Source organism: Bos indicus, chromosome 14 (genome assembly GCF_029378745.1).
Source record: "Bos indicus isolate NIAB-ARS_2022 breed Sahiwal x Tharparkar chromosome 14, NIAB-ARS_B.indTharparkar_mat_pri_1.0, whole genome shotgun sequence".
NCBI lineage: Eukaryota > Metazoa > Chordata > Mammalia > Artiodactyla > Bovidae > Bos > Bos indicus.
Genome location: NC_091773.1, coordinates 47,741,116 through 47,762,733, shown reverse-complemented (window position 1 = coordinate 47,762,733; position 21,618 = coordinate 47,741,116). Strand labels below are relative to the sequence as shown.

General features: G+C 37.4%; 1 protein-coding gene across 1 annotated transcript in view; it reads right to left on the bottom strand.

Moving 5' to 3' along the window:
• Nucleotides 1–2,755: 2,755 nt before the first annotated feature.
• Nucleotides 2,756–21,618, bottom strand: part of RAD21 (RAD21 cohesin complex component) — a 29,635-nt gene continuing 10,772 nt past the window's right edge. The window contains exons 3-14 of the mRNA XM_019973797.2: nucleotides 18,282–18,411; nucleotides 17,003–17,102; nucleotides 15,470–15,576; nucleotides 14,969–15,175; nucleotides 14,386–14,511; nucleotides 13,926–14,048; nucleotides 12,089–12,312; nucleotides 10,785–10,944; nucleotides 10,226–10,371; nucleotides 7,126–7,275; nucleotides 5,270–5,353; nucleotides 2,756–4,634 (exon numbers count right to left, since the gene is read on the bottom strand). Coding sequence (XP_019829356.1) covers nucleotides 4,443–4,634; nucleotides 5,270–5,353; nucleotides 7,126–7,275; nucleotides 10,226–10,371; nucleotides 10,785–10,944; nucleotides 12,089–12,312; nucleotides 13,926–14,048; nucleotides 14,386–14,511; nucleotides 14,969–15,175; nucleotides 15,470–15,576; nucleotides 17,003–17,102; nucleotides 18,282–18,411 — 1,749 coding nt within the window. The 3' untranslated portion in view covers nucleotides 2,756–4,442. The remainder of the gene's footprint in view (nucleotides 4,635–5,269; nucleotides 5,354–7,125; nucleotides 7,276–10,225; nucleotides 10,372–10,784; nucleotides 10,945–12,088; nucleotides 12,313–13,925; nucleotides 14,049–14,385; nucleotides 14,512–14,968; nucleotides 15,176–15,469; nucleotides 15,577–17,002; nucleotides 17,103–18,281; nucleotides 18,412–21,618) is intronic.

The following is a 21,618-nucleotide window of genomic DNA, read 5'->3' as shown; positions in this document are numbered from 1 at the left end:
TTTGTTCATAGTAATACTCCCTAAGGCGCACTTGACTTCACACTCCCTGATGTTTGGCTCTAGGTGAGTGACCACATCTAGAGTGATCATGGTCATCTGGTTCATTAAGACCTTTTCTGTATAGTTCTGTGTAGTCTTGCCACCTTTTCTTAATCGCTTCTGCTTCTGTTAGGTCCTTGCTGTTTCTGTCCTTCATGATGCCCATCTTTGCATGAAACGTTCCCTTGGTATCTCCAGTTTTCTTGAAGAGATCTCGTCTTTTCTCATTCTGTTGTTTTCCTCTATTTCTTTGCATTGTTCACTCAGAAGACTTTCTCTCTCCTGTTCTTCAGAATTCTGCATTTACTTGGGTTTATCTTTGCCTTTCTCCTTTGCCCTTTCTCTTTTCTCAGCTATTCGTAAGGCCTCCTCAGACAACCACTTTGCCTTCTTGAGGTGAATATATCATTAGTTTTAAGTGCACAACATAATGATTTGATCTTTGTATATACTGCAAAATGATCACAGGTGAACACCCATCACCATATGTAATTACAAATTTTTTCTTGTGAGAACTTTTAAGATACACTATTAGCACTTTCACTTATGCAGTACAGCATTAACAACTGTCGTCACAGTTGTGCCATGTATGACACCCCTTTGACTTGTAAGTTGACGTTTATACATTTTGACCTCCTTCACCCATTTCACCAATCCCTCCTTCCCCATGTACCTTTGGCAACCACTAATCTGCTCCCCGTATCTGTGAATTTGGGAGTTTTTGTTGTTTTAGATTCCACATATAAGTGATATCACATGGTCTTTGGTTTTCTCCGACTTATGTCATTTAGCATACTGTTCTGAAGTTCTATCCATTTTTGCAAATGGTGAGGTTTCGTGTCATTTTTTATGGCTGAAGAATATTCCACTGTGTGTCTGTGTGTGTGTGTATAAAAGACACACACGGTTTTTATCTATTCATCCATCATAGACACTTAGGTTGCTTCTATATGTTGGCTATTATAAAAAATGATGCAATAAATTTGGATGTGTGTCTTCTTCAGTTAGTGTTTTTTATTTCTTCCTATAAATATCCAGAAGCAGATATGCTAGATCATACGTGGACTCTATTTTTAATTTTTAAAGGACCCTCCATACTGTTTTCCATAGTGGCTGCACCTATTCAGTCTAACAGTGTACCAAGTATTCCCTTTTCTCCACATCTTCACCAACACTTGTAATTTCTTGTCTTTCTGATAATAGCCATTCTGACAGGTGTGACATGCTATCTCATTGTGGTTTTGATTTCAATTCCCTGATTATTAGAAATGATCTGATTTTTTTCATGTACTTGTTGGCCATATTTTTTTTGGAAAAATGTCTGACGCTCTCCCCATTTTAAAATGATTGTTTTGCTATTGAGTTGTATGATTTCTTCAAGTTTTACCTATTAATCTCTTATCAGATATATAATGTAAATGTTTTCTCCATTTTTTTCTGGCAGTTTCCTTTGCTGTGCAAATGCTTTTTGGTTTGATATAGTCCTACTTGGTAGTCTTGTCGCTTTCTACGGTCAGATCCAAAAAAATCTTAGTTGAGACTGATTTCAAGGAACTTATCACCTGTTTTCTTACAGGAATTTTATGGCTTTACGTCTTTCAAACTTTACTTGATTTATAGTAAATTCTGTAATTTCCAGCCTCATTCTGTTGTACGTGGTGGTTGTTTTCCTAATACCATTTTTGAAGAGACCGTCATTTCCCAATTGTATATTCTTGGCTCCTTGGTTGTAAGTTAACTGGTAAAGTTCGTATCTAGGCACCTTCCAGGTGGGCATTTTGTCTGCTCCCTCTGATTTGGGCCTGGCTCTGTGTGCCCGTGCACTCCTGAGTCGGTTAATTCCTTTGCTGTTTGCTACAGTCCTGTGGTTTGAATGTCAGCTTGTGAATCCTGCTGGTTATCAGAATTAGTTGATCAAGGGTCCTTCCCTCAGGCAGCAGCCATGAAAGCTGAGGCATCAGACATGTGTATGATCTCGTCTCAGGGATATAGTGGTGACTTGAAGCAAGCTAGACGTGTCTGTTGGTTTTCCTAGTCTCTGAAGAGCATCCCAGTCAGCCCCTACAGGAGTGCTAAATTAGAAGCCTGAACCCTAAGCATCAGCTTTTTTTCTCCCCTCTGTGTATTTATATTAAAAAGATATTTTTGAATATAACTACTTTACAGTGTTTTGACGGTTTCTGCCATACAGCAACATGGATTAACTGTATGCATACGTACATCCCTTCCCTCCTGAGCCTCCGTCCCGCCCTTCTAGGTCATCACAGAGCACTGAGCTGAGCTCCCTGTTATGTGGCAGCTTCCCACCAGCTATCTTACCTGTGGTACTGTACGTATGTCAGTGCTCTCTCCACTTGCTCCACCCGTCTTCTTCCCCTGCTGTGTGCACAGGTGCTCTGTACCTCTGCATCTCTACCAAGCATCAGCTTTCAAACAGAAGCTTTTCTTTATTTCCTGAGTGCATGAAGTCTTAAGTGTCTTAAAAGTTCACAGATGGTGGTGGGACAAGTCAAATGCTTGAATGTAAAGATGGGTATGTTGCAAGTTACCTATTGAATGCCCTGGCTAAAGTAGATTTCTTAGATGGATCCAGCAAATCTCCAGAACGTTGTTAATTGGCTACATTTGTTTAGACCCCCAAGGACACACCCCCACCCACCATGTCATAATTTCTATGTACTTAGCAATTACAAGACTGTAACTATGCCCCAAAAGATTCCTCAGCATCAGCCATTTATTAGTTTCATTTTAATCTTAATACATTCTAATACACCAATACACCTTGTAAAGACTTATTATTTTGTACTCTAAATATCTCTTGAAAAATTCACTATTTGTGTGGATAATTATTCTAGTTAAGGCAAAAAAGATGAAGCAATATTCTTGGGGAATGCCACCAACTGAATAACAATACTCCAAAATTTACAGCTTATAACACAACTTTTATTAGAAAAGTTATACATAACATAGCATCAACTATTTTCAAGAACAATATTAAACCCGATAAGCAACAAAAACCAGACTAACAAAATGTGTAACGAGAAACTAATGACCTTTCTATAATCAAACATTCAATTATCTACAATGTCTTTATACAAAGGGAGAAAAATCCATGGTTTACAGGCACATGATACTGAAATAAAGCGGCAATAGCAATTTATACAATTACCATCTCAAGAAACTGAATCATCAAAACAGGAATTACGAGTTCACAAATTTAAAACATCTCACATAATTTAAAATTATTGGGTATACACTGAAGTCTGAGTGATTTTTTTTTCCACACAAGTGCCAACACTTAAGCTAGAACTTTTAGTGTGTAATTTTGCCCTAAAAAGTTAAGACATGTTTTGATAATCATAACAGTCACATAATTTCTGGTGCTACCTGGTCTGTTAATATTTAAAGCCTTTATTTGGATGTTTTTCACTTAATTTATAGGAAACTATGGGATTTCTGTTGCAAAGCTATTACAGTTCCAAAGGAGTGTGCAAGCTTTGGAAAAAAAGATCAGTACTAAAACTTACAATAAATATCAAAGAAGCCATTAGTTTTTACAGCACTGTCTGCTTAAAGGTTAAGTCTACCAGTTGTACAGTTTCCCATCAGTCTGTCCTTTCAGTTAGCACAGCAATTTCTATTTTCATGATCTGAATACTCAAATATGTCCAAACATCTTTTTAAAACCTTGATTTACAGCTCCTGGAAAATCAGAGATGCTTTTTATACTCATTCTACTCTAAAAGTCTATTTCTGCTCATTTTAGAGTCTCACTAAAACAACAGATGTCAGCACAGTTAAAAAGTTTCAAATGGAATGATTTACAAAATAGGGCACTTTAAACCAAGTCCTACCTTTTTATAGTTACAGTACAATTTCACATACCAACCCCCACCCCCAGTGGTGAATTGTGAAATTATACTTTAAAACTTATCCCGAGAAGACAGTCTGTCTGGGGCACCATCCCCGAAGGCCAATGGTCTCTTCTAAGACTGCTGGGTGCTGCTGATGGGAAAAGACAATTTCTGTCAAAGATTCACACTACTGTTCTTAACTGTCAGGTGTTTTTCCCTGAAACGTTCTCCTTTAGAATGCAGTAATGGAGAACTAAGAGAAAAACTCCAACCTTCCGTTGCTACTCAATTATATGCGCCAATATTGCACACATCTGTTCTGGACTGATCTTGGGGTGCTTGCTTTCTCCACCAGAACACAAACACCATACAAGCAGTTCTGCTTAAAGAGGAAATGGGTCAATTTAAAATACTGGAAAAAATGAAAAAAGGCAGAGACTTTGTACAGACAAAAATCTAAATTTTCTGGAAGGGTTTTGTGTGCCCTACACACGGGGGCAATTTGTACACACTAGTGAAGTGAACACTAGCTCTAACGCTTCTAGCTGCTCAAATAATGTGGAACCTTGGTCCCGGTGTTGCAATGATATCACTGTATGGTTCTTCCTGTGTCAGCTCAATAGCTTGTTGCTTTTTAAGAACCAAGAAGCTGTAGAACTTTGCTGCAGCTTGCTTTCTGTTCGTGTTTCGGCACAACTCAAGCAAACTGATAGATTCAGCTCCAGTTTTAGCGAGAGCTCGCTGAAATAAAACCAAAGAGGAAGGATTAAATGAAAGTAATCAGCAGACCAAAGCAGTAATTTTAGAAGCATACTATTTTTGTATATTATGTGAATGTTTCTCATGTTTAAAAAAAGCAAAGGGACAATGTTAACACAGACTCATTTCTTTGTAGATTTAATCGAACTGATAAAATAGTAAAATGTAGCACTTACAGTTTCCCAAACTTTCAACTATCCTTTGAATCTACTTTAGGAGACCCTGAGCATCTTGCCTGGTATTTCATAGACACTCAAGCAATCTCCTCTGTATCTGATACATGAAGGCCCAAGGATAAGTGACACTCTAACCCTGTACAATGATTTGACAAACTTAATGATTCAACACATTAAATCTGCTCAACCCAAAATAAGATGTATACACACACCAAGAAGCTCTGCTTTGCAGAGTAACAAAGGGAAAGTATTCACCTGGATGCTTTCCAGGCTTGATTTTAGCCTAACAGCTTATGTATTAAAGTAGTTTAAGGTATGTGGTTTTGGAAGAAGTTTCACAAAAGGCAGACTTGCTGGTTATACAGCATGTAACTTTTCCTTTTAAGGAAACAATGCCAGAAGCCTTTGATGAAATTTTTCTCTAAGCCTTCACTGGCATACCTGAAGACCATGAAGCATCTGCTGGGTCCTTTTGTTCCACCTTCTCTCCTCTTGATCCTGATCGCCCCCTGAAGCATCTTCATCCTAAGTGAAAATGACCCCACACAAAAACTGACAAAATTGCTACAAAATGAAGCATTTCTGTTATCTCCTGAAAGCTCTAAATTGTGCATTTTGGTTAGTGGAAAAAACACTTAGCATTTAGTTCAGTCTGTTCTTAAATCACAGAAGAACGTCCTCTGTGCATTTAGCTGACTACATGATTCTGTACTGATCTAGAAGCGTGGGTCTACACAGTGTGGTCCATGGACTAATGCTGGCAGGCAATGGCTTACTGGCCGCTCTAAGAAACTTACATCAAGTGTTTCAAAAGAAATGGGCTATAATTTATATTTAACTGTAATAGCCTGGTTCCCAGTCACCTGCCACCTACAAGACTGAGGTTGGCACCGGCCAAGAGCTGAGATACTCCCAAACTATATTGGAACTATACATAATATCCAAAGGACCAGGAGTTAACAATTTCAAAAACATCAGAAAGTATAATTTTAAATACTAATTGAACACAGTCTGAGATTCTCTAGAACACAGGCTGGAAGAACTCTGGGGCTAAATTCTTACTTTAAAACAACGTAAGGCTCATAATCAAGCCCTAAGTGGTTATGAAACCTATGCTGGCATAAATTACAAATATGAACAGATGGTAATGAGAATTAGTCTTGGAAGAAACTTTAAACATAAAGGTTTAAATAAAATATTTGACAGGACATCAAACAGAAAAATATCTAAGTCTTCTGTAACAATCTTAAAGATCCAACAAAAGCAGGGGCGGGGGTCGGGAAGACAAAAGACCCTGAGCAGCCAAAGTGTGCACGAGGAAAAGGAAATCCATTCCCAAACTACCTCTACTTTTTAAAAAAATAAAACCAGATCAGCCAAGGTACATCCCACTCCACTCTAACGAAAAAACAAACCCCTCACAAATAGAGGGGTTATACGAGAGGCAGATGTTAGTAGCAGTAAGAACTGACCCTCAACCACAAGAGAACGTCTCAGAGCAGCTTACAATTTAGAAGTCAAGAAATCAGCGAAAGGGCAAACCTCTTGTCCTCCAAAACCCACAAGGGACCAAGTGAGTTATTAAACACAGCATAAAACTTGAGGGTCTTGATGGTCTAGCGCAGTGGTCCACAACCTTTTTGGCACCAGGGACCGGTTTTTGTAGAAGACAATTTTTCCACGGATGGGGTAGGGTGTGATGATTTGGGGATGAATCAAGAGCATTACATATATCGCGTGCTTTATTTCTATTACTACGTTGTGATATATAATGAAATAATTATAAAACTTACCATAACGTAAAGAGCCCTGAGCCTGTTTGCCTCCAACTAGACGCTGCCATCTGGGGGTGATGGGAGACAGTGGCAGGCGCTCCACAGCACTAGCATCACCACCTTGGCTCTACTGGCATCAGATAATCATAAGGAGTCCCTTGCATGCGCACTTCACAGTGGTTTGCACTCCAATGAGAATCTAATGCCACTGCTGATCTGACAGGAGGCAGGGCTCAGGTGGTGTGAGGATGGGGCATGGCTATAAATACAGATGTAACTTCACTCCTTCACCTGCCGCTCACCCCCTGCTGTGAGGGGGGTCCCAACAGGCCTTGGACCAATGGTTGGGGACCCCTGGTCTAGACCACTAAGAATTTTGCTAAGTTTTGCTTTTATTCAAACATTTTTCATCACTCTGATAATTAACTCAGCTCCAATATGAAAAATAACAACAAGCTGGTGGAAGATTTTCACTAAATCTGGATGGGAATGTACTCATCAGATCTTTTTACATTTCCTTACCTCCTCCTCCTCATCATCTTCTTTCTCCTTCTCCTTCTCCTTCTCTTTTTCTGGTAAAAGTTCTAACTCCGGAATTAACTGACAGATATTTGGAGGTTCTTCTGGGGGCAGCTCTACAGGAGGTATTTCCATCTGCTCTGCCTGCTGAGGCTTAAAGCAATAAAAACAAGGCAATTTAAGGATGCACATTTTAAAGGTAGCTTCTTTTAAGTATGTAGTTGCTGCAGTTCTCAAAATGAAAAGAAATACTGGAGTCACACCTCCACACTTCCTCATAATCAAAAACTGATTACATGTCTCAGCATTAGTTTACACAAGAAAATCCAATCACTGTCTTACTATCCTAGAGCAAAGGTGCTTTGTTTTTATACTTACTATTTGCAAACACTTAACAAAAAACCCTCAAAACTTTCTGTATTAACATTTTAGGAATAAACAGAATCCACTGACTCCAGGGCAATGCAAAAAGACTCTACCATTAATTAGCCTGGCACAGGCAACCATTACTGTGTAAGACTGCCTTAAGGTCATTGCAACTCAGCTTGAGTGCTAAATAGGCCTTTGGGCTCTTCCTGAAGCAAATAATACAAATGAGGAGACTATTTTTCTGGATCCATTTCTTGTATTTTCTTCTCTGACTTAATACAAACAAACGAGAACATTAAAATACTGACAAGGAAACAATTATCCAGAGAGTGGTACTAAAGCAACCCACCTATTACCTGCTCCCCTTCCTCAACTCAAAGAGAAAAATATGCCCAGCCTTTTACAACTCCTTAACACCAGGTTGGGGTGGGGAGGGGGGGAGCTTAGAGAACTAGTTCTTAAAATTGGCAAGGAATATTCTTTTGCCAGTATCTTCATGGAGGCTGAACCAAGAGCCTAAGGTACCAAAAAGTCTCCCTTTGTCCAAATTAATGTATTCTATAGACTTAAGCTTGGGAAGCTTCAAACCAGACCACCTTCCTTTTCACTTACAATAGCACACTGAAATGAACTTAATGGTAGCCAGCTTAAACAAAGTAGCAAGATGCTACTTTACTTTTTGGACAAATACATTCTAGTTTCTTAACGAGATAGCCTGAAACTACTTTGTACTATAGATATGCAGGAATGTTTGCTAAACAATAAAGCAGAATTTGGACGAGAACAGAGGCCTAGGAATAAATCTACACTATACGGCCAATTAACTTAGCACAAAGGAGCCAAGAGTATACAAAAAGGAGAGGACAATCTCTTCAATAAATGGTGTTGGGTAAACCAGACAGCCACATGTATAAGAATGAAATGGATTAAAGACTTGAATCTAAGATTTGAAACCATAACACTCCTAGAAGAAAATACTGGTAAGAAACTTATTGGTCTTGACAGACTTTTTTGGATTTGACACCAAAAGCAAAGGCAATAAAAGCAAAAATAAACAAGTTGCACGACATCGAACGTTTACACACTACAAAGGATACCATCAGGAAAATGAAAAGGCAACCTACAGAATGGGGAAGTATCTGCAAATCATTTATCTGATAAGAGACTAATATTCCAGATATATAAACAACTGAACTTAGCTCAAGAGCAAAACAAACTGAAATGGGCAATGGATCTGAACACAAATTTTTCCAAAGACAATATACCTGATGACCAACAGGTACAAGAAAAGGTGCTCAAAACATCTCTAATTAGTCAGTGTAAATAAAAACCCCAAGATCACCTGACACCTGTCTGAATGACTAACCTGTCAGAACACCAAAAAAGACGAGAGAGAGCAGCAAGTGTTGGCAAGGATGAGGAGAAAGGGAACCCTCATGCACTGCTGGTGCAAATGTAAACTGGCTCAGCCATTACGGAAACTGTGGAAGTTCTTCAAAAAATTAAAACTTAAATTAAAACTAGAAATTTCACCTCCAGGTACTTATCCAAAGGAAATGAAATTACTATGTGGAAAAGATGCTTCCCTGCTCACAGCTAAGCTATGAAAACAACCTAAGGGTCCATCAACACATAAATGGATGAAGAGAATATGATACACACACAGATATAATATTCACCACAAGAAATTATGCCTTTTGTGACAACACGGATGGACCTGGAGAGCACTATGCTAAGTGAAATGAAAGATGAGTCCTATATGACAGCTGTATCACTTACATATGCAATCTTAAAAAGCTGACATTCACAGAAGCAAAGAGTAAAATGGTGGTCATGAAGGCTAGAAGGCAGAGGAAATGAGATGTAGCAGATGTTGGTCAGAGTATACACTTCCAGTTATAAGTAAGTTTGGGGGATCTAATACACAATATGATGATTACAATGAACAATACAACTGTCCCTGTGTATCTGCAAGGGATTAGTTTCAGGATCCCTTCTAAATAGAAAAATTCATGGATACTAAAGTATCTTACATAAAACACTTATTCCAGACAGCCCTCAGTATACATCCATGGATAAGGAGCTTCAACCAACTATAACTACATACTTGAAAATTGCTCAGAGTAGATGTTGTATGACAAGAAAAAAATCTAATTCTGTATAAAGTGATGGATAGTAACTAAACTTATCATAGTAATCATTTCACAATATATACATGTATCAAGTCATTATACTGTACACCCCAAACTAATACAATTTATATGTAAATTTTATCTCAATAAAAATGGAGGGAAAATGTTCCATCTTGCTAACAGTTATTTATTAGCAGGAAGCTTGTTCTATTTTATTCAAAATGTATTTAACAGGTTCCTTATGTTGCTTTTCTTATTCTATCTAGAACTGTCTGATTCACCATGGGCTAATGTTTGAGAAATAAAATAAAATTAGAACCCAGTATCAAGGAATCCATATTAGCCAAGGATGTTCAGGCCACTCTGAAGCAACACTATCCAAGAAGAGTCAGAAAAAAACAAAAACTTCTACACTAAAAACAACTCCCACTCAGGGCACACAATATTTAGATCCCTGGCTGCCATTTTTTCTCTCTGGATCCATTCCTTTTCTGCCCAAACCAAGATACTTCAAAAGGTCTCCTTAAATAACACTTGCTACTACTAGGGATCTAAAATATTGTCTGAACATCCCAAACATTTTGATGGAGACGTGTGCTTACAGGGATCATGGGTTCTGGGTCAATCTGTCCCGCTTTTCGTTTAACTCCCTGAGGTGGTGGTGGGGGCATGGCGGATTCATCCAAGTTTGTTCTGCTGGTCTCCATCGACTCCTGGAGGCGGCTGGGCTCTTCCAAAATGGGCTCATCTACAATTGGTCACATGAAGAGAAGACTTAGGTCATACAGTCCTTAACAATATTTTAGAACCATTTAATAGTAATATGCTACAACATAGGTACTTTCCCTAGTAAGGAAGGCAGAATAAAATTTTACCTCCACAAAAGTTACTCAATTTATAACAATACATTTAAAAGTGGGAGGGAGCTTTAAAAGGACAGGTGCCACTTCCAGTCCAAGGCAGGACAATCCTTTAGCAGACCAGCACTCAGCCAACTCCTAAACCTCTAAGCAATCAGAGAATATAAAGCATGTATTTCCCTGTTCAAAATTTGAGTACACTTCTTTGTTCCTGATTTCTTTTACTTGGGCAATATATAGGTAAAATTTAACCCAAATGTTCACTTAAACTTTATGAGGGAACTATTCTAGTAAAACAGACCGATAACATCACGCTGCTGATGTTGCTGCTGCTGGTCCTCTCTAGGAACCTCTGGATTTTCAAATTCTTTGAGGAATTCGTCCAAATTATCAGCCTCTCCTCCTTTCCTCCTTTTTCGAAGATCTTCTGGTACTAGTGGTGTAAGACAGCGTGTAAAGAGCTATAAAAAATTTAAAAATCAATTATATAATCTCTATTACAAATCACAAGAAATGAAACCCTACCACTAACATTACAATGTTTTAATAGTTGGTGTATATATACGTAAAATTGAGCACGATTTCTACTTAATGTTACGCCATATTCACACTCCATTCTGTAATTTGAAGTCCTGTAAGATTTTCATTGCAGCAATTTTAGATAATTTGAGGATGACATTTTTTTATCCATTGTTTAACTTGGGGATTTAGTTTTAAATTTATTGACCTGCAGTTTATTTTCACATTCATACACTTAAAACTCAATCTAACTGAAATCATACCCAATAGCTTTACATAGTACCCTTTTCACTTAATGATATAGTAATTTTATATTATTTCTAGTATGTTTAATGACTGAATATTCCACTGAGTGAAAATATATATGCTTGTGCATATATATGCCACGCTTGAAAGATTTTTTAATATTTTAAGATTCTTTAGAAAAATTTAACTGTAAATATAATTATTTAACATCTTCATAGAGTTTTTTCCCCCATATTTTAAATTATCTCAGGAAAAATTACTGAAAATGAAACTACTAAGTCAAAAAAAAACAAAACTTAAGAACCTTCTTCCAAATGACTATGGTTGTGCACCGAAAAAACAGTTTTAACAAAGCTTGCTGCTTTAAAGACTTTGTTTTTAAACAATCGGTTCTAAGAATACTTCAACTCTAGAAAATGGCTTGTAAATTAAAAGAAATTCTCATAAAGCCAGAAATCTGTATTGTGGGAAAAGCAGAACCAAGCCATGTTTTAGCCAGAAAGCATCATCTAAAGAATGTAGACTTGAACCACGGTACATACTAAGGCAACAGAACTAATAATTTATCATAGAAAGCTGAGAAAGAACTATTATTAAAAACACCAGTGGCTTTTTAGAATACTGAAAATTCATTCCACATCTTTTAGAAATGTAGGTGTCACTTATAATCTTCCAGATCAGGTTTATGTTCAGTATACTGTGGTTTAAGGGAGAAAAAAGATGCCATATGGCTGGCTGAACAATACCTGATCAAAAATGATTTAAACAAAAGGTTTTAACGTTTATTTTAAAAAACGATCAAAATCTGTATGAAATTTTAAATTCTGCAAACGCTATTACCTTCAGTAGTCTGTTATTCCATAAAGGCTGAGCAGGTAAAGAGAAGAGTTTTTCCACTCCTCCTGTCTCTTTCCACATCATCAATTTCTTGGTGGGTGGTGCCAGATCCAAAGTAGTAACAATATCAGAATAATCACTAAGCTGGGCTCTAATTGTCTTGCTATCCAACTCTTTGACACTGTCAACAATGAGCTTCCTCTTCCTCTTGGCTTTTGTTTCTTTGACTGGCATGATAAAAGAAAATAAGATCATCTTTCTGAGAGGCGAGCAAGAACCGTACAACTTTGGTCTCATTGTATTTCTGCCTTTCTACATGTCTAGAAGAAATGTTAAACTTTCATGAGTACAGAATCTATTTTAACTGATGCTTCCCAAGCATCATATAGAAGCTGACATATGATAAATGTTCAATAAAAATTTGCTGAATGAGTATGTATAGACTTTTAGCACAAAATGGGCAAAAAAAAAAAAAAGTAAGAACCAATTCATTTTTGCCCATGTAGTTTTATACTGTAAACACGAAACATACCTCACCTCATTCAGAGTTAGACCCAAGCACTAGGTTTTGCCAATTAGCTAAGTGACCATTAAAAAAAATTAACATCATTTTGCTAACGTCTTTATTTTCTCATCTGAAATATGGCCAACCACTTACAAGGGATTGTAAAATAATTAGTATAGTGTCTGGCATAGATTGAGGACTCCATAAATGGTTGCAATTACTATGATTTTTATTAGAAAAGTTACAATTCATATATGGCAGCTGCATAAGCAGCTTGATGAAGTGAAACAAGCCCAAACCCACTTAAATGAACCTGAAACTCCATCCTATACACTTTTGTGTGTTCACTTCTAATCCTTACTAAATTCTTACAAAGCAGGTAACATTATCTCAGTTTCTTAAGATACAGAAAGGCTCATGGTATTAAATACATTCCTCAAGATTTCATTCTGGCATACGTTATATAACTCTATTGGTTTTAAAGATAAAATATGCACGTGGTTTGAAAGTCAAGAAGCTGTTACACAGTGATGGCCTCTGTCCAGCCCCTGACCTCCACTACTGAGTTTCCTTTCTTGAAATTACAAGTTCAAGTTCTTTTAACAGCTGGCTACACTCAGCTGTCTTAAACAATGCAGTATTTGTCCTTACCTTTTTTAATAGATCTCTGTGATATCTGTTAATAATACAGTACATAATTTACTTAATTACCAAGGTTATCCTACTACTGAAGTTCCGTGAGGAAAGACTCATTCATTTTTATATTTTCAGTTCCTAAATTGTGTTCGTTACATAGAAAAGTACTCTTTTTTAAACCAGAAGCCATGTACCAATTCTGGTCATCAGATTCTACGTAGGAAATCTCGAAAGTTAATCTTGTTTTAACTTAGAAATAATAACAATATCTTGAGTCACACTGTAAATAGCTTATTCCATCCCACTGTACCCATAAACCATTTAGAAATTTTTAAGTTTCACATCCAAATTACATATTGCCTCTTCTACTCAGAAGAGGCACCTCCAATTATACTTTGCTATGCTTCTTATTTAAGCACTATAACTGACTAGTCAATCTTATTATCTTACTGAAAAATGCCTTGCGGTGTTTTTAAACTGTTATACATGTGACCTGTTCACATTTTTATAACCCCCAAAGACTGAGATACATATGTGCAGGAAGCCTGTTTCATCCTTCGGAAGTTATTTCACAGCAACTTGTAAAAACATTCTGTAAGATACTAAAATTGTCATTGACTAAAGATTCTACGATAGATGTCGGACAAAGGAGAAAAATTATTTAAAATGAGGAGATTACTAGAAAGTGTGTTTGCTCACCAGTGATATCAATAGGTTCCAAAGCAAAGGCTTCTTCCTCATTTGGAACAAGCGTTGTCTGATCAGTCATAGTTGGCATTGGTTCGACAGGATCCACTGAATCAGGACTATCAGGCCCACCCACTATAAAAGCAGAAATTTGGTCACAAAAGTAAATTTGGAATTTGGAATTTACTATACATCCAACAAATGGTAGGGGAAAAACCCCTTTGAGTAACTGAAAGAAACCCACTGGTACCAAAGAGAAAACATTTTTCTAATTATAAGGTCTTTCCAGTTGACCTACTGGCCAAAACACAGGGAGGAGCACAGGGTTAAACACATGAGAGACTCAACCATAAGCACTGTTTAAGATTCACAGTTCATTAAAAGCTGAAATGTTTAGTTTTTGGTCTTCTACATGAAATATGTTTTTGGATGCCATACAGTCACACGCAATCACCGAGCATGAAATGCTTACTTGACACGTTATCATCCTCGTCCATATCATCATGTGCAGGCTGCTCTGGCAACATCACCCCCGCCTCAGACAGGGCAGGGGGGTCGTCAAAGATACCACCATCATTATTACTAATCAGCTTGTCATCTGAAATAGGGAATGTAACTTAGTTGCAGTTTAGAAAAGAAATGCTGAAAGATCAATAGGCAATCACTGGGAAAATAAAATTATGTCAAAATGGATTAAATTAAAAAATTTAAATCTGTATTCAATATGCATCTGTTCTCTTCATGGTAGTATATGGAAGTATTAAATACTTCCACACATGGGAAAAAAGTCTCCTTCTTAATTTTAAAACTTATACTTACAGACACAAATAGAGAAGCCTGAAGAATTAGTAAAACTTAAAATTCCAAGACAAGCACTTATAAACAAAATTAGGTATTGCTAACATTTTAAGGTTACAGGCTTACGGAAAACTTCAACTGAACCAACTGGCCACAACTCACACATACATACCTAGAGAGATGCTCAAGGCTGAGATTAGCAGCCACTCTAAAACACTGCAACTAAATAAAGAATTTATCGCCTTGTAGTGACTTACCTAATATACCACCATCATTTCCTTCTCCAAAATTGTCATCCTTATACTGGTCTTCATACTCTAAATGGTTAATTTTCTCATTAAGATTGCTGGTGCTCTGCTCAGGCTCTAATAGGAGATTAGAAGCACCAGTGCTTGCTAACATGTCATCGTCCTCGAAAGCGCTGCCTTCTCTCATTATCTCACGATCATCCATTCCAAAGTCACCTAAACAAATTTTAGTCAGTCATTAGTTGAAAAAAGTTCGAAATACTGCTGATACAAAAGAAAATGCGTTATGATTTAATTATAATGCCATATTTGCCTAATAAAGTCTTATGTATCTTTGAATATTAAAACATCTGGTTTAAACTTTAAATCTTCAGGATCTACATTGCATAAACCGATTCTGGGGCGTGATCAGAAAATTCAAATAAGATCCAAATTTAGGTTATCCTAAATACGTTTAGTGACATAACTTCAACATTACAGCTAGTGGCTAATGATTTCCTTCTCTATTACCAAAATCATTTTCTTGTAGAATACTGATGTTTCCAACTTCTTCTCTCATGGTTATCTCTTCCACTCTACTCTGGTTCAGGCTGAACTGCTGGGCCACATCGATGTCACTATAAAAGAATTTCAAAAACAGTTTAGTCTTAATTCTCACTGTATTGTTTTATAAGGGAAAACATATCTCAATTCTATTCTATAAGGGGGGAAAAAAGTATACACACAACCTATGGAGCCTAAATATTTGACATTAAATAAATACAATCCAAGAATCTACATGATTTAGAAGCGAATTTCATTTGTATTTAAATTTTAAAAATGTTAATGACCAGTGAGCAAAATATAGTATGCTGAAATCACTACATAAAGCAACATGGTATACAGAGAGGAAGAACTTAGAGATGCTTGGGTTTTCATCAGGGCCCTGCTAGGCTATGTGAACACTGACGTTAACTGGCTTTTCTGGAACTCTGTTTAATATGAACCAACCTCAGATTGGGTGATAGTGCAGCATGCATTTAGTGGGGGAAAAACACCTGCACATAAGCAGACCCTTGCAGGTGAAACTGGTGTTAAGGGTCAACTGTACACATTAAATAGAACTGGCAATGTATCGATAAAGAAAGAAACTGGATGATCAGCACCTGGAGTTCATAATACTAATCACTCTTCCTTTTTAGCTGTGTTTAAAAAGGAAAAATTCCACCATAAAAATTAAAAAAACAAAAACAAAACACCGAAGTATAAAGAGAAAAAGTAAAGCAGTCAAATAGTGCTGAGCACTAATTAACACAATAAATTCAAAGTAAGTAATAAATTTACATTTAAGTCACAGATTGTTTTTTTAAAAAAGCAAAAAAACCCCAAAACATTGTTAAACAATAAATGGGGCTTGATGTAGAGGGTTTCTTGGTTAATTGTGCTACTTAATCACTTAGTCACAGTCGCATTCCCTGTCATGGTCATGATAGCTGGCTTCTGAAGACTTGAGGGAGGCAGACAACACAGCACAGTGCTCTGTTACAATGGTCATCTCTGGACAACCTTTCTGTTCTCAAACGTGTGTTGTGACAATGACCTTCACTCGCTCTTTGTATAAAGTTATCTCACATGTTTATTAAAAGAAGAAAAGAACAAAACTTGTGGCTGAGTATAGCTTGGTCAAGATGATAAAATGGTAGAAGACTTTAGTAAATACCTCTGGAAAAAAATCATGAAGCTACAGTTCAAGTTTATTGATATCATCATGTAAAGCAAACAGCTAGACAGCTGTTCAATTTACATAATGGCCTAAGCAAATCAGAATTCTCTTTAGCAGTGTTAAAGCTGACATTGTTTACATGGTTTTCTTACAGAAGAAACACTTTTGGGTTATATGTTTCATATTTATATACTATCATAAATACAGCATATGCATTTTGGCTACATGTTAACTCAATGTCAAAACATCCCCCCAAAACTATGTTATTTGTAAGCCAGTAATGTTTTTTGGTACACCAAGTCAATAACTAAAGAAAAAGAAAAAGAGAGAGAGAGACATACTCTAAGTCAGGCAGTGGCTGATCAAAATCATGAAATTCTTCAGGTAAAGTAATGGCATTGTACGCAGCTTCTCGATTTTCCTCTGGCAGGTCAACAACACCTGGAAAAGTAACAGTAGGCTTCAAGCCCTGGCCAAAGCAAAGTTTACCAAGGGGTCAAGGAAGGTAAAATGTCAGTTTAATTTCCTAAGGTTATATTCCAGGAGGGTTGCTTCAGTACCACTGAAGCACAAGTACTTTAGCTTGTTCTATAATCCTAAGTCACACTACTTGAATCACAAGAAAAAGGTCAAAGCACTAATTATGAATTAAACTGAGAAATCTTTAATAAAAGGACATAGCATCAAATAAGTATTAGTAATAGCTTTCTATATGAGCATGAAATTTATGAGGAAAAGGAATGACTGCAAAAGAGTATCCCAAATGCTAAGAGGAATTAGTTATTCTAGAAAAGTGGGATTAAATTATTTTTATTTTCTTTACATTTCCTCCTATATTTTAAAGTGGTCTATAATAAACATGCATTGATTTAAAAGATAAAAAGAAACAAAATGTTATTTTAGCAAAATACGCTTAGTAGCCACAAAGTAGAAAACAATCAAGTATCATGGCCTCTGCCTAAGCATTTTACTTTTAATCAAATCTTAGAATCTCAAAGATTGCACTATTCATGTTACAATAATTTGAAATAGAAGAATACAACATCAGTAGAAATTAACAGTATAAAGCAGCTCTCCTACACACTGAGATTGTTTTAATCAGAATAAAATTTCATCAATACTTAAAAAAACTATACAATTGTAATTATCTATGCAGATCGAAGTTTGGTTCTAAGGGTTCAGTTTTAGAAATCAACTATTACCTAAAACAAAACAACAAAGAAATATAGAGAACATTTTAAAAAGTTTTAACAACTTCAGTTAAAAGTGAATTTGATTTTAAGACTACATTAAAATTTTAACATTTTTTTTTCTGAGCTGTATTTTTAAAAACATAAAACAATGAGTTTTCAACACTTCAACCTCTGATGACTGCTGAAAAAGGAGTTAAAAGGGCAGCTCCAAAGGAATAACAAAAAAGGTCTGCCATAATTCCATTCATAGAACAAAACTGAAATGGGCTATCTCCCTTGAAACACTGCCTCTCCAAGCTTTGCCCATTTTTGAAGGGCTCCTTGTATTGCAATTAAAACAAACTATGCCCATCTAGAAATACATGCTTAGCAGTTTTCACCCTGAACACAATGAACTTCAAAGTTAAAACAAAAAAGTCAACAATACCTGGCCGAAAAGCCATCTTGATCTTAATGAATGCCTCATTACAATCTGCCAGGAGGTATTTGGCTTTTCTGTGATAGATTCGAACTACTCCCAGTAAGAGATGTCCTGACGTTCGGAGTGCCATCTTCACCTGCGGATTAACATTAGTTTATACAGTAATGTTCTGGTTTTAGAGAAAATTTCAAAGCCTGTATATTGTGCAATTTATAGGCAGTTTATATCTCTTCATACTTTTAACCATTTATTTGAAGTTACCTCATAATCACGACTGAGCGACTTCCCTTTCACTTTTCACCTTCGTTCACTGGAGAAGGAAATGGCAACCCACTCCAGTGTTCTTGCCTGGAGAATCCCAGGAACGGGGGAGCCTGGTGGGCTGCTGTCTATGGGGTACGTACAGAGTCGGACACGACTGAAGCAACTTAGCAGCAGAGGCATAATCATGTATATTTTTTCTCACCTGTAAATTTCCTGAGTATACACGAGAACAGACTGACAGAAATCCATGAATGAACATGGATGTGAATGTAGCTATTAATGAATGTAGCTATTAAGCAAGTATTAAGGCAACCCATGAAGTGTTACCATTAGCACATTAAGTATGTGACACTTTTGGATGCCAATCCAGAGTCACTGCTCCCTGTCAATTAACTGAACTCTGATTTTATGTGGGAAGTGAACATCCCCAGACTTGAAAGATGACAGTCTCGTTCATCTGTGCTGATGCTTGTTTCTGAGTGGGCATATAGCCTAGTTCAACTAACAAGGAGTATTAACTAGGTCAGAGAATTCTGAGACTTTCCCAATTAAAAATACAAAACAAAAATCTCCACAAAAAAACCGAACACTCTCTTCCTTCTCCCCTCCTGTGCTGTGAGCAGGTGGGGCTTACAGCTGCTTGCAGTAGCCCTGTAACCACAGGGCATAGGCGTGAAGACAAGGACAAGAAGCCAACAAACTAAGAAAGATGAGTCTAGGTGAGTCCTTGCATGACATGTTTTAACTGCTGAACCAATCCTAGATCTTCCTACTTCTAAAACTTCTAGTTAAACAAGACCGCTAATTTCCTGTCTAAGCCCCTTTTAGTTTTTATTACCTGACTGGAAAGCATCAGATCAGATCAGATCAGATCAGTTGCTCAGTCGTGTCCAACTCTTTGCGACCCCATGAATCGAAGCACGCCAGGCCTCCCTGTCCATCACCAACTCCCGGAGTTCACTCAGACTCACGTCCATCGAGTCAGTGATGCCATCCAGCCATCTCTGGCAGCTAGCATCATTCCTTCCAAAGAAATCCCAGGGCTGATCTCCTTCAGAATGGACTGGTTGGATCTCCTTGCAGTCCAAGGGACTCTCAAGAGTCTTCTCCAACACCACAGTTCAGAAGCATCAATTCTTCGGCGCTCAGCCTTCTTCATAGTCCAACTCTCACATCCATACATGACCACAGGAAAAACCATAGCCTTGACTAGACGGACCTTTGTTGGCAAAGTAATGTCTCTGCTTTTGAATATGCTATCTAGGTTGGTCATAACTTTCCTTCCAAGGAGTAAGCGTCTTTTAATTTCATGGCTGCAATCACCATCTGCAGTGATTTTGGAGCCCAGAAAAAAAGTCTGACACTGTTTCCACTGTTTCCCATGAAGTGGTGGGACCGGATGCCATGATCTTCGTTTTCTGAATGTTGAGCTTTAAGCCAACTTTTTCACTCTCCTCTCTCACTTTCATCAAGAGGCTTTTGAGTTCCTCTTCACTTTCTGCCATAAGGGTGGTGTCATCTGCATATCTGAGGTGATTGATATTTCTCCTGGCAATCTTGATTCCAGCTTGTGTTTCTTCCAGTCCAGCGTTTCTCATGATGTACTCTGCATATAAGCTAAATAAACAGGGTGACAATATACAGCCTTGATTTACTCCTTTTCCTATTTGGAACCAGTCTGTTGTTCCATGTCCAGTTCTAACTGTTGCTACCTGACCTGCATACAAATTTCTGAAGAGGCAGATCATGTGCTCTGGTATTCCCATCTCTTGAAGAATTTTCCACAGTTTATTGTGATCCACACAGTCAAAGGCTTTGGCATAGTCAATAAAGCAGAAATAGATATTTTTCTGGAACTCTCTTGTTTTTTCGATGATCCAGCGGATGTTGGCAATTTGATCTCTGATTCCTCTGCCTTTTCTAAAACCAGCTTGCACATCAGGAAGTTCATAGTTCACATATTGCTGAAGCCTGGCTTGAAGAATTTTGAGCATTACTTTACTAGCGTGTGAGATGAGTGCAATTGTGGGGTAGTTTGAGCATTCTTGGGCATTGCCTTTCTTTGGGATTGGAATGAAAACTGACCTTTTCCAGTCCTGTGGCCACTGCTGAGTTTTCCAAATTTGCTGGCATATTGAGTGCAGCACTTTCACAGCATCATCTTTCAGGATTTGGAATAGCTCAACTGGAATTCCATCACCTCCACTAGCTTTGTTCGTAGTGATGCTTTCTAAGGCCCACTTGACTTCACATTCCAGGATGTCTGGCTCTAGGTCAGTGATCACACCATCGTGATTATCTGGGTTGTGAAGATCTTTTTTGTACAGTTCTTCTGTGTGTTCTTGCCACCTCTTCTTAATATCTTCTGCTTCTGTTAGGTCCATACCATTTCTGTCCTTCACTGAGCCCATCTTTGCATGAAATGTTCCCTTGGTATCTCTAATTTTCTTGAAGAGATCTCTAGTCTTTCCCATTCTGTTGTTTTCCTCTATTTCTTTGCACTGATTGCTGAGGAAGGCTTTCTTATCTCTCCTTGCTATTCCTTGGAACTCTGCATTCAGATGCTTATAACCTTCCTTTTCTCCTTTGCTTTTCGCTTCGCTTCTTTTCACAGCTATTTGTAAGGCCTCCCCAGACAGCCATTTTGCTTTTTTGGATTTCTTTTCCATGGGGATGGTCTTGATCCTTGTCTCCTGTACAATGTCACGAACCTCCGTCCATAGTTCATCAGGCACTCTATCTATCAGATCTAGTCCCTTAAATCTATTTCTCACTTTTACTGTATAATCTTAAGGGATTCTTATGAAGTTTAGAGTTATAAATTCTTACTTAAAACTGTAATAAATTTCTGACTAAATCTAAGACATATCCGATGATGAATCTCTTACCCAATTAAAACACTGCTCTTAACCGAAAAATGAGACTCTCCCTTTATGGTTTGCCTTAGGAAATTTGAAATTAATAATGACTACGCCTAATCCTTCACGTGAGAAAAAAAGGAGGCAAAAAACTCAACCATGGTATGCCATTATCTTGTCCAGAATTAGCAACTTTTAGAAGGTGGTACACAGAAAACAGA